This window comes from Microplitis demolitor, chromosome 9 (assembly GCF_026212275.2).
Source record: "Microplitis demolitor isolate Queensland-Clemson2020A chromosome 9, iyMicDemo2.1a, whole genome shotgun sequence".
NCBI classification, from domain to species: Eukaryota; Metazoa; Arthropoda; class Insecta; order Hymenoptera; family Braconidae; genus Microplitis; species Microplitis demolitor.
The window spans coordinates 4,033,045-4,046,605 of NC_068553.1; the positions used below are offsets into that span (position 1 = coordinate 4,033,045).

At 37.1% G+C, this 13,561-nt stretch overlaps 1 protein-coding gene across 1 annotated transcript; it reads right to left on the reverse strand.

Annotated features, from left to right (window-relative positions):
• Positions 1 to 2,627: 2,627 nt before the first annotated feature.
• LOC106693372 (uncharacterized) lies at positions 2,628 to 11,768 on the reverse strand. Its single transcript, XM_053742046.1, has 3 exons — positions 10,418 to 11,768; positions 7,878 to 10,354; positions 2,628 to 2,633 (listed from the first exon to the last, which is right to left on the reverse strand). The coding sequence occupies exons 1-3, from the start codon at positions 11,766 to 11,768 to the stop codon at positions 2,628 to 2,630; spliced, it is 3,834 nt and encodes a 1,277-aa protein (XP_053598021.1).
• Positions 11,769 to 13,561: the final 1,793 nt, after the last annotated feature.

Here is a 13,561-nt window from a genome sequence, read left to right on the forward strand (position 1 = left end):
TAGTCATAAAGTTATTGTTATATGATAATTTAACCAGTATTAATTAATAAGGTAAATAATAATAATCAATAAGACTGAGAAAATTATTTCCGTAACTAAGTGCTGTGAAAAGTGATAAGAAATTTAATATTTAACTATTTAACTTTGAGTAAAATATTGATGGCAGTAAAATTAGTAAAATTTTGTTAAGAAAAAAATCTAAAGTTTAACGTGAAGAAAGAAAGACACGAAATCGAGAGAGATAGACTAAGACGCGCGAAGTAGAGCAGGATAGCGTCAGTTACTTGAGAAAGAAATCTATTACTTGATGGGATATTTTACTGGAAAATTTTGGTGAATTAAAATAAATGATTATATAAAAGAGGAAATTAAAATTAACTAAATTAAGTAAATCTAAAATGTTAGTGAGAAAATTTTAAGAAAATAGATTAATTAACCGTGTGTGTGTGTGTGATATAAAATGATTCCAGGGGAATTTTTAATCAATTAGTTTGAAATAAGTAGATCCAGGGGATCTGGCAAGTTGCCGATTTTGTTTTAATATTGATCCAGGGGATCAGGCCGGTAGCCAAGTTGTTATAATAAGTCCAGGGGACTAAAATTTAATTAGATCCAGGGGATCAGGCCGGTGGCCGAAGTTTATTATAGTAAGTCCAGGGGACTAAAATTTTATTTAAGATCCAGGGGATCAGGCCAGGGGCCAATTAAATATTTTAATTTTATAAAGTCCAGGGGACTAAGTAATTAATGTAATAAAGTCCGGTGGACTCCGATGTAATAAAATAATTATAAGTAAAGTGAAACCCGGTGGGGTAGAATTTGTTGTGATAAATAAAATTGTTAATTATATTAATAAAAGTATTGTGTAATAACTTTAATTCCTCATCCTATCTCACTCTTATAAAATTCAACGACCCTGAAATTTTCTAAACTTAACATCTCCGGTTCTGGAAGGCCGAGTCTTATCTTCCAGTGGCGCCCTTATTAAAATCAATTAATAAAGGGGCCAAACTTGACAAGGTTGAAAATTACCCTGTTACAAAGACTCACTGAGTCGATTTCAAAATTCGTTCTCGTGACGCTCCACGCTTAGGCAATCGGGGGTCCTAGATCGATAATCGCAACTCGATTCTTTTATTTAAAATATAAATTACGCGACTTGAATTGTATTCTCAAAACCTTTCCTCGTGAGGTCCTACGCCTAGGAATCTGGACTCCTAGGTTGGATACCTGGAGTAAAATCATCTGAGTTCGCGATAAAATTAACTAAACTCTTTCACGTGACGTCCACCGCTTAAGCAATCGGAGTCCTTGTTCGGGAATAGTTAATACTTCTTCAAAAATCATTTAAAGAATATATATATCATCGTAAATTCACTAGAAAGCATAGCCGGCCTATCGGTTCAGTGTGCATAGCATTCTCGTGAAAAGATTTAATCTGTAAATCTCGATAAAACCATAAAAACATTGTAAACTCCTGTGTACACAAGATTCAAATTGGTGAATCTGAAGTGAGTGTGTGTGCAGGTATATCAACCCATTGGGATAAGTTTATTATTATAATATTTTGTAAAATTAAATCTGTCAATATGCTACCTATGTTTTTTTTGTATACATTTGTCTTTTCATTTACTGTTCTTTTCTCTGGCATTCGAGTGCTGGTAATTTAAGTCATAGTAACTTTAAAGTAAGACAGAGAAAGAACACGGTCTTCTCGAGGGCCCATATTCATCGACCCAATATCCCTCTCGCTTCGAAAATCCCTGACCTACCCTAACGCCACGCAGGTCATTGAACGGGACCGTCTATAGTACATCCGCTCGGTACAAATAGACAAATAAGTTGTAAAGTGATACGAAATCATAACATTCTTATATCAGCCACGTGATTGTAATTCCTTGGTTGGATGACAGAATAAAAATAATTTCATACATTAATTTATTAATTAATAATCGGTGCTCAAATCGCTATATTCTCACACTAACCACGTGAGGTTCAATCGAACTCCTTGGCTGAGTTATAGAAAAAGGAAAATCTGCATTCTGATATTAAATAATAGATTTCAAATTACCCTTTCGCCCGTCGCCTTCACTCACTTCGATCGTGACAATGTCTTTGAACAGTTTTATACACACCTTCTCTAAGAAGTTTTAGAACAAATATATGTGATGAATTAAGGTTGTTCATATATTATTGAAACATTTAGATAAAAATCTGAATTTTTATTATGTTATTCATTAGTATCAAATACGTATAAATTAATTTTTTTAGGTACATCTGACGAATAGTTCTCGCGTTATTAACTATTGAAATATCGTAATGTAACGTACAGAGTATGGGAAACGTAGACGAAATGCCCTTGTATCGAGTTATGTAGTTGCTCCTTATAAAGATAAAAAAAATGAAAACCTTTTCTCTTTAATAATCAATTATCATAGAATACGTTAAAAATAGTTAAAAAGTGTTCTGACGAATGATTTCAAAAATATTTCAATAAGAAGCACAGAAAATTCATAAAAATTTTCACCCGCCATGATGAAAAATAATCTGTTCACGTGACTCAGATGAGTACGGCAACATCTCAAGAAATAAAACGTGCTAACTTTTGAAATTAAAAACATAGCTGATTATTTCTGCAGATACATATTATATTTTATGACAATTTTTAATTTTATTTTTAAATTTGTAATTGCGGCGATCTGAAAAAATTAAACATATAATTTTTGACATATTAATACAAAATATTATAAATAATAAGCAGAAGTAAAATAATTTTAGGTTAGTAAAAATAATTTCTATCACTCATTTTTAACTTTATTATGAATTTTGTAAATTAAATAGTGATTAAATAAAATATTTTTCACCCTCCGGAACAAATAAAATTCAACTGAACACTTTCTAGCTAAATCAACGTGAACAGCTGTTCGAAGCAATGTTATCAGATCTACATTATGAAAAAAAATACTTGAGTCAAAAGTATTTTATTTTTTATCTATATTAATTAAATCAATGAATGAATCCTTTTGAAAATGATGATAAGTACAGCCTAAATGTAAATAATGAATTTATATAATTACATTTTCAGTTTTTGGAGAATAAAAATTTAGATTTTATTTTGATTTACGGGGTACTGTTCGAACAACCTTAAAGATACCGGAGAATTTCATAGAAAGTTGAAAAATTTTTTCCAAAAATCCATTAATTTAAAAATATTTTAACATAGTACGTAAAAAACGAAATATAATCGAGTTGCCAATAAGGCGGAAATGAAATTCAAGTTTCAAGCAGGCATCGAGTATATTTGTTTTGGCCTTACTACTAAGGAATTAAAAAATTCAACTGAGATTTTTGATGTACACATTTCGCAAAGTTTTGAGGCTATCAGAAGCTGCGATATGTCCAAGAGAATCTCTTGAATGGGAATTTCACATAATCACTTCGATGGATCAGAAAGACAAACTCACTAAAAATTCAGCGTCAGAAACTTTGTTTACTTCCACTTTAAAGAAAAAAACCACCTTTCTTTCATAAAAATTTTATTTTTTCAGTTTTTATATCGAAGTAATTGATATTTGAAAAGCTTATACGAAATTTACTGATTTTAATTACAGGGTCGCATGTGAGAAGATTTTAACCAGACGCCATCTGGTAGTGACTGTGGAACTAACTTTAAATAAATTTGATTCTTCGAAAATATTTGAACTACTAAACGATATCGATAATTATCACATGTAAACTTTAGTAGAATATATTTTATAAGAAAAAAAAAATAGATTGCTCAGCGGGATCATCATAGATGAGAAACCAAAAAATATTGAAACGAAATTTCTTAAAAGATATTAATTTTTCGCTTTAAAAAAAATTAATTTTTACGACCATTAGAATAGAAAATTTGAAATATTGGCCTAGTCTATTAGAAATTCAGGTATTTAATTATTTTACTAATTTTTACTTTTATTAACACTCCGGAGTCTGTTGGTGCTTTAATGAATTATATTGTCATTTTTTAAAATAACAACTTTAAAATAAAACTATTTTAAAATTGAATAATTCAGCTATTCAGGGTAATTTGTATTTATAGGGGAATATTTGGTTGAATAAAATCATAATTATATTGTAATTTATTTTCTCAATTTTATTTTTCCAACCCCGAAGGATTAAATTTTTCTTTCCAGCCGCGTATCCGGTCAATTGCAGTGAAATCCCGCGCGTGCCTAAGTGCAAGCCATCAACCCAAATTTTATAATTTACACGTATTAAATTAAATTAACCTAAATTAATTAATTAATTTAACATTTCAATAAAACAATATAATTAAATAATTTTATCAGTAATAAGGACTCTTGGCTGGTGGGCACGAGCCAGTCAAGATCACCCGTCATTATAAGCATCAAAAGTTTCCTTTGGACTAATACTCAAAAATGAATAATTTATAGTTCCGATGAAACAATGTTGAAATTTTTTTACATCAATTTGAAATATATCACAGATATTTGAGACACTAGGTTTGAATATTATTACAGTGTCACGTAGCGATTCAAAATTTATTTAGATTTTAATTAGTTGTAAGTTAAATATTTGAATTGTGTTTGAATTTGAATCGTTACGCGGTCATTTCGCCATTTCGCCGATGGAGAGGGCAGTCCGTGCACAGTGCTAGCGCATGCGCGCAGCGTATGAAAGAGCACGTGTGCGAAATAATTTTATTTTATAATTTAAAAATACAAACAATTGATTTTTGTTATTTATAAGTTTTTGTTTATGATTTGGAAACAGTTGGGATGCATAATCCAGCGTGACATTATGCCCTAACATTTGTTTAACATATTATTTTTATTAAACTTATCATCCGACTAAGGATGTCAGTTGATGTTTGGAAAAATATTCACCGCCAGGTAGGGGAAAATCAATACCTTGGCTATATTCCCGACGTCAATTCTATGATTTTTAAATAATTATTATTTCATTTATTAGATAAACTAAAAACATGCATATGTTATGAATAAATAGTTCATACATAAAAATTAATTATTCATGTATCATTCAGGTGTCGAGAAATTATCTTTATAATTTATATTTATAATTTAAAACTAGGCCCAGGGCTAGTAGAAATAATCATAATAGTAATTAAGGGCGATGGGTGCACCACGTGAGCAACGAACACCAGGCGGAGGATAGAGTAATTACATTAGAAAGATACGGGCAGTGATTGTGTGCGGACGCTGTCCTTTGAGCAAAATTGTGTCTTATTATTTAATCTTTGATAAAAATTAAAATTTTCGCAAATATCAGCTATTAGTTGTTGTTCATCGGGTGATTGTTTGATCATTTGGTTTTAATCATGGGGAGATTTTTTTTTTGAGTAAGTACTTTTGTATTTCTTTCGCGGCATATATTTTCACATGATAACCTCCCCCGGTAGTTGTTGGTCGCCGCGGCGAGTGAAATTGAGTTGTTAATAATTGACTGCGGAATGATACATGGTATTTATTATAAATAATTATTGTTAATTATCGTCGGATAAGTCCTATATTATTGTTAAAAATATCAAGATATTTCTGTTTATATATATATATATATATATATATGTATATATATATATTTATATATATATATATATATGTAAAATGAGCGAATTAACTAATTGGATCTGGTTTAGGCGAGGTTGGTTAAACAATTAAAAATTACACAGATTTCGTCACTAAATAAATTATAGATTTATTTACACTTATTTACACTTAAAAATTATGAGAATTATGATTAATATCGAATGCGACTAGATAAATTTATACGCGATAGCGAATGCAACTCAGTTATTTTATTCACGTATAAAAATTGACACGTGGTCAGTAGCGGTTACTTCAATGATAATTAATTAACAATTAATTATCGTCACAAGAACAATTTATTTATTCTCAATAAATAGCAGCCTTGATGTACTGTCTAAGTATTGAGGATAATTTAGCGTAGCGATTTGATTTAGTTTCACACAAGTTAATAAGCGAAGCGGTTCAAGCACGAGGTTGCACGTAGCAAAGACACGTTGTAGAAACTCTGAGCGAAGCGGTTAGACAGATAGTTGTAGAAAGATAAAAATGGTAGCGTCGTTGAGTTGTCGAGAAGCTTGGTGTCGACGTGGCAGCCTTGCTGCATATAACGAATTTTCCTATTGGCTTAAAAGCGCGCCAACAGGTATCAGTTGATAGCGAGCTCTCTCATAGGCTGACCAATATAAAACGAATTTTGTGATTGGTCAGCTTGTAGCGGGTTCTCAGGACGTCTTGACACGATCCTGAGTTAGAAATTGTATGTGCCGGGCCCAAATAGCGAGTGACCCGGCACTATTCTGACCTTCAGTTAGTAGCGAGCTCGGCTTCTCCCGAACCGAGCGGAAATGCACGAAGCTTGATTTAAATTAATCAAGCTCGTGACTGAACATTCTCCCCAGCGCTGGCGACTGTGTCGACTGGATTGTCTTCTGGAGAGTGCACTGGTAGTACACACAGCTTAGCGATTGGTCGTACAAGTTCCGTGGTAGCGGTCTTCAGCGTGACTACTCGAGTCAGGCCATCTCTGCCTGGATGTAATGCGAGTACTCGAGCAAGCGGCCATTTTGATGGTGGGAATCTTTCATCAGTCAACAAGACTAATGAACCCACTTTGATGTTGTTTTGCGGATTATGCCACTTCGAAATAGATTGATGACGTTGCAGGTACTCTGATGACCATCTACTCCAAAATCTCTGGAACATTTGTTGTAATTGTTGCCAGCGTGACAACGTAGCTGAATTATTTTCCAGTAGCGAGGGCCCAGGTACGGCGATTAGTGGTTCACCGATGAGAAAATGTCCAGGAGTTAGAGCGGTTAAATCTGCAGGATCTTCAGATAGCGGAGCGATCGGTCTTGAATTTAACACAGCCTCAATTTGTGTTAAGACTGTAGCGAGTTGGTCGTAAGTCAATAGCGATTCACCAATAGTTCGTATGAGATGGAACTTGATTGACTTTACGGCTGCTTCCCACTTGCCACCAAAGTGGGGAGCACTTGGTGGGTTGAACTTCCAGTCTGTGCCATCTGTAGCGAGTGAATACTGAAGTTCTTTTAGCTGTCTCGATCCTGCTGCGAATTCTTTCTTTAGCGTGGCGTCTGCTCCTACAAAATTTGTACCACAGTCCGAGTATAGGATACTGCAGGCGCCTCTTCGACTAGTGAATCTTCTAAATGCTGCGACGAAAGCGTCAGTAGAGTAATCGGTGACAATTTCAATATGTATAGCGGACGTAGCGAGACATACAAACACAGCGATCCATCCTTTATAGGTTTTGGCACCTCGACCTTGGAAAGTCTTCAGTGTTACTGGCCCAGCGTAGTCTATTCCAGTGTGTAAGAATGCTTTAGATGGTCTTACACGAGCGGATGGCAATTGTCCCATTAATTGTTGTGCGCGAACACCTCTATGTCTCGTGCACACGACGCAGCGAAGAATGTGTGATCTGACTGGAACTCGACCACCTTCTATCCAGACAGATCTCCGTAGATCAGCGAGAGTCAATTGAGTTCCCCCATGGTATGTTCTTCGATGCGAATGATCTATCAATAGCGTACTTAAGCGTGATGACCTTGGTAAAATAGCTGGATTTTTCTGTTCATCATCCAGCAGCGAATTCTTCAAGCGACCGCCAACTCTGAGTACTCCGTTGTAGTCGACGTAGGGAATCAATTTAGCGAGATGATGACTTCGGTGTAGAGAATCACCATCCTTCAATAGTTTCAGCTCTTGCGAATAGTACTGACTTTGAGTATACTTGATCAGCAAAGTCTTAGCGAGTTCCAGGTCAACTGTAGAGAGTGGTGTGTCCAGTGTGGACTGTGGCACTTTTTTAAATTTAGCGATGGCACGAAGACAGATTCCAAGCATGCGAAGTAAAGGTGACAACTTAGAGAATTTTTCTAGTAGCGTGTATAGCGGGTGTGAATCTGCCTTGAAGATGGTAAAAACCAGACCTGGACGTTCTTCAAGATGTGATACCGTCTGCGTAGGGATATCAAAAGATGGCCAGTTATCTTTTGATTGACTGAGCCACTTTGGTCCCGTCCACCATAGCGAATGCTGTTCTAGTTTGGCTGCTGTTAAACCTCTTGAAGCGCAGTCAGCTGGGTTAAGTTTTCCAGGAACAAAATCCCAGTTGACACTTGGTAGCGATTCTTGAATCTTGGTAACTCTGTTGCGAATGTAGACTTTCCATCTAGCTGGGTTGTTTCGTATCCACGTTAAGGATACAGCGGAGTCTGTCCACATGAAAACTGGAACGTTTTCAAGTTTCAAAACCTTCTTGACGTAGAGTATCAGTTGAGCGAGTAAGACAGCGGCATTGAGCTCCATTCTTGGTATAGTTATAGGCTTCAGTGGTGCAACTTGTGTTTTGGCACACACTAGCGAGATATTGGAGCTTCCAGTAGCGTCAGTAACTTTTAGATAAACTACAGCAGCCATAGCGAGTTGTGAAGCGTCAGAGAATCCATGTAATTCAATTGATACACCATTTTTAACATGATTCCAGCGAGGTATCTGAATCTTCGAGATCTGATGTAGTTCATCTCGAAACAAATTCCATTCTTGAAGAAGCGACGGTGATAGCGTAGCATCCCAGTCAAAGTTCTGCAGCCAGAGCTTCTGCATGAACATCTTGGCTCTCACGATAATCGGTGCCAAGAAACCCAGTGGGTCAAACAAGCGAGCAATTTCAGATAAAATTGTGCGTTTAGTTGTTGGTGATGCTTCTGGAAGCGAATATCCGAACTGGAATTTATCCTGTGTTGAATTCCAGGTTAGCCCGAGCACTTTTACTGTAGTATCCCCAAGCTCTCTTGGTGTATCTTCTTGGGTTTCACTTGGAGCGACTTGAGAAAGTAATTCAGTTGAATTACTTGCCCACTTGGCAAGCGGAAAACATCCTGTGGCGCACATATTTTTTGTGTCGAGAGCAACTTGGATTGCCTCAGCGAGTTCATCTGCACCTCCATAGATGTCGTCAACGTAGCGTGTATTAGTTAGCGGTTCGACAGCCTTCGGAAATTTTTTCCCTTCGTCTTCAGCGAGTTGTAAGAGTGCTCTTCCAGCGAGATATGGAGCCGATGTTGTTCCATAAGTAACAGTAGCGAGTGCAAATACTATTGGGATGTCATCTTCGTCAAACCAGAGTATGCACTGTAGATGATGATCTTCCTTGTCAACTGCAATCTGACGAAACATTTTTGTAACGTCAGTAGCGAATAAATAGCGATGGCACCGAATGCGAATAAGTACATCACTGATGTCAACTTGGATCTTTGGGCCCACATGAAGTATCTCGTTGACAGATACGCCAGATGTAGTTTTCCAGGACCCATTGAATACCACTCTGAGCTTGGTGGTAGTGCTCTGCTCTTTCAGAACCCCATGATGAGGCAACAGGTAGCTGTTCGGTGGTAATTCCTTTAATTTCAGACGTTTCATGTGCCCCAAGTCTTCATACTCCTTCAGGAAGTCGAAGTACAACTTCTTGTAGACTGGATCAGCTTCCAGTCGTTTGCGAAGACGTAGTAAAGCGTATTGTGCAGCTCTGAGCGAATCACCCAGTTGACTTGGCGAAGATTTAAGCGGCAAGCGAACGACATATCGACCATCAGACTGTCTGTAGTGTGTATTGACAAAGTGTTGTTCACACTCTTCTTCTTCTTCAGTATAGCGTGTAGCGAATTCTGTCTGTGGCTCTTCTTGGTACCAAAACTTGGTTAACAAGTCTTGTAGTTGATCATCAACAGCGACATGATGACCATGAGCGGTCAATTTTGATGTAGCGGTGTCCACAGATCCATATATGATCCAACCAAGTGATGTTGACTGAGCGATTGGGTCATTTTCACTTCCTTTTCGTATTTTAGCGTTGATTATATGTGCAGCTGGTGCTGCACCCAGAATGATGTCAATAGGTCTTGATGTCAAGAAGTCTGGATCAGCGAGTTGTAGCCCAGTTATATGCGGCCATTTCTTCTTCTTAGTTAGCGTAAATGACGGTAAGTTTACCGTCAATAGAGCAAGCACATGAGCTTGGATGGTAATAGAAGCGTTGTTGTGTAGCGAATGCAGCGTCATCTTGCATGACCCAAGCGAATGCCCAGCTGACACATTACCAATTCCACGTAATGGTACAGCTGCTTTACTGAGTTGAATATCCAGCTTCTTGATTAGCGAATGCGTCACAAAGGATAACTCCGATCCTTGATCAATAAGTACACGGGCTGTACATGTACTTCCTGTTAGCGAATTCAACTTAACAATAGCGGTAGCGAGTAAAACATTGAGCGAATGAGCTGAAAGCAGACTAAGTTAGCGAATTCAAAACAAAAGTTACCAAAATTGGAACTATTTGTTACCTGGGTCAGCTACAGGAGCGTCCTGTGCTGGTTTAGCGGCAGCACCATCGTCAAGATGAGTCGACGTGTGATGTGGCTGATCACAATGGCGGCACTTCTGCTTAGTCCTGCAGTCAGCGTAGCGATGGCGTCCCAAACAGTTAAAGCATAAGCGGTAATGCTGAACAATCGTCCTTCGGTTCAGTGGCGACGCCTTCTGGTAGCTGGGGCAAAAGAGAACAAAGTGCTTCTCCTTGCAGATTGGGCACATGCCCGGTTCACTCGTACGATCCCTGGGAGTGAAGGCAACGTAGCTAGCGGAACCAGCAGATGTAGATGGCGTTGATGAGGTAGCGGGTCGACTGTTCCCAAACTTAACTTGCTTGGTTGTAGCGGCTGACTTAGCGTAATTCTTAGGTGATGGTGGTCTTTCACTAGCACTCTTAGGTTGTGTAGAGGTTATGGTTGCGCCAATCTCTGAATTTTCCCACGCACGCACCTTTGCTTTTAGCACGTCGTGTAATTGTTGGTAGGTGGGAAAATCATTCGATAACCCAAGCGAAGCCATCCATTCCACTCTCAAGTCTGATGGCAAACAGCGAACAGTCAAGCGAATTAAAAATGGGTCCAACTCACCAATTGGTATTCCCAAAGCAGCGATGGCGTCCAGCGATTTTTTATTAGCGAGTAGCAGCGCATCCAGATCAGCAGCGGAGTGTGAAGTCACCGGTTGACGATCCAACAAATCATCGATGTGCATGTCAAGCAATCGACGTGGATTTGTGTAGCGAGTATTCAGTAATTCCCAAGCGGGTTGGAAAGCGTCATCAGTGATCTGTAGATTAGCGAGTAGTGCAGCGGCCTCACCTTTTACCTGCGTCTTCAGGTAATGCATCTTCTGAGACCCAGTTAGCGAATCTTCATTAATGACGAGAGACGTGAACAAGTCCTTGAACGAGTCCCACTCGTCATACGACCCTTGGAAAGTTGGCAGCTTGATTTGTGGCAGGTTAGATTTATGCACTCCACCAAAGTAAGCGGTCTGATCGTGATTAGCGGGCTGAACTTCATGAGCAGGTTCTGGAGCGGGTCTAGCAGCGCTGAGTCTCACTCTAAGAGAGGTATAAGCAACGTTAGCGGTTTCATAAGCGTTACCTGTATGATATTCGTTGGTAATGATCTCAGGTACGTCTTCGTATAGCCTCTCGTGAGTCGAATTGAAGCGGTTCCACAACTCCGTCAGGATAGCGAGTTCAGCGTCAATGGCGGCAGCACCTTGGGTAGCGAGTACAGCGTCAGTCAAGCGGTTGGACATATTGCGCATCGTGTCGATGCGTTGCATTTGAAGAGCAATTTGAGCTTCGGCGGCCATCTTGTTAATACGTGGCACACAAAATGGACGCGATGACGTGAAACCGACGCTAAGTTTTCGATCTTTTCTGTTTTAAAAGTCTTTTTACACCGGTGTGTAAAATAGATCACCCTGGGCAGCACTCTAGCAGTGCTCAGCAATGCCCACGGCACTTAGCGATTTTCACGACACAGAACTGACACTACACTTTTTTTCTCACAATTTTTTTTTGAATTTTTTTTTTTAAATAATTTTTAATTGTTTAAATTTCGCCAAATCCGGCTCGAAGGACCAAAATGTAAAATGAGCGAATAAACTAATTGGATCTGGTTTAGGCGAGGTTGGTTAAACAATTAAAAATTACACAGATTTCGTCACTAAATAAATTATAGATTTATTTACACTTATTTACACTTAAAAATTATGAGAATTATGATTAATATCGAATGCGACTAGATAAATTTATACGCGATAGCGAATGCAACTCAGTTATTTTATTCACGTATAAAAATTGACACGTGGTCAGTAGCGGTTACTTCAATGATAATTAATTAACAATTAATTATCGTCACAAGAACAATTTATTTATTCTCAATAAATAGCAGCCTTGATGTACTGTCTAAGTATTGAGGATAATTTAGCGTAGCGATTTGATTTAGTTTCACACAAGTTAATAAGCGAAGCGGTTCAAGCACGAGGTTGCACGTAGCAAAGACACGTTGTAGAAACTCTGAGCGAAGCGGTTAGACAGATAGTTGTAGAAAGATAAAAATGGTAGCGTCGTTGAGTTGTCGAGAAGCTTGGTGTCGACGTGGCAGCCTTGCTGCATATAACGAATTTTCCTATTGGCTTAAAAGCGCGCCAACAGGTATCAGTTGATAGCGAGCTCTCTCATAGGCTGACCAATATAAAACGAATTTTGTGATTGGTCAGCTTGTAGCGGGTTCTCAGGACGTCTTGACACGATCCTGAGTTAGAAATTGTATGTGCCGGGCCCAAATAGCGAGTGACCCGGCACTATTCTGACCTTCAGTTAGTAGCGAGCTCGGCTTCTCCCGAACCGAGCGGAAATGCACGAAGCTTGATTTAAATTAATCAAGCTCGTGACTGAACAATATATATATATATATATATATATATATATATATATAAAACATATACAACGTAAGTAAACGTTGCCGGTAAACATATATATATATATATATATATATATATATATATATATATATATATATATATATATATATATATATATATATATATATACATATATATCTATAGAGCGCATACAGTACTTGAGCAAATTCCTCAAGTCCTGACGTCACCACTTGGGTGAAAAATTCCCCAAAGTATTAATATTATTTTTTTGTTTTCACTCAAAGTATTTGTATGAATATTAAGCATTATTATTTATATTTATTATTATTTAAGATAATTAAGTAACTTTACTTTTTTTTCATTTTGATTTATTACCCCAGCGGTCAAAAATAGTATTGCAATTATTTTATTGTAAAATTATAAATTATTTTAACAGCGACGAATTTATTATTTTGAGTGTGAGTGAGGAAAAATTCCATATCTTTCTCTCTCTCACAGGTGCTGAGGGATAAAATAAGAGATAAAAATATTGTTATTATTTATTAATTTTGGAAAAATTCCAACTGGAATAATTAATTCCTTTATTCAATATTAAAATTAATAATATTAACTAAATTTAATTATATTAGTTTATATTAAATTGAGCATAAATAATTTTTTCTAGTTACATTATTTTCCGAGTTGAGTACTGTGTTTTGATGATGCGATAATTATCT

Coding starts and splice junctions, on each gene's coding strand:
- LOC106693372 (XM_053742046.1), bottom strand. CDS start 11,768: ATGGCCGCCGAAGCTCAAATTGCTCTTCAAATGCAACGCATCGACACG. Junction 10,355..10,417: donor CGCTCCTGTAGCTGACCCAG/GTAACAAATAGT, acceptor GTCTGCTTTCAG/CTCATTCGCTCAATGTTTTA.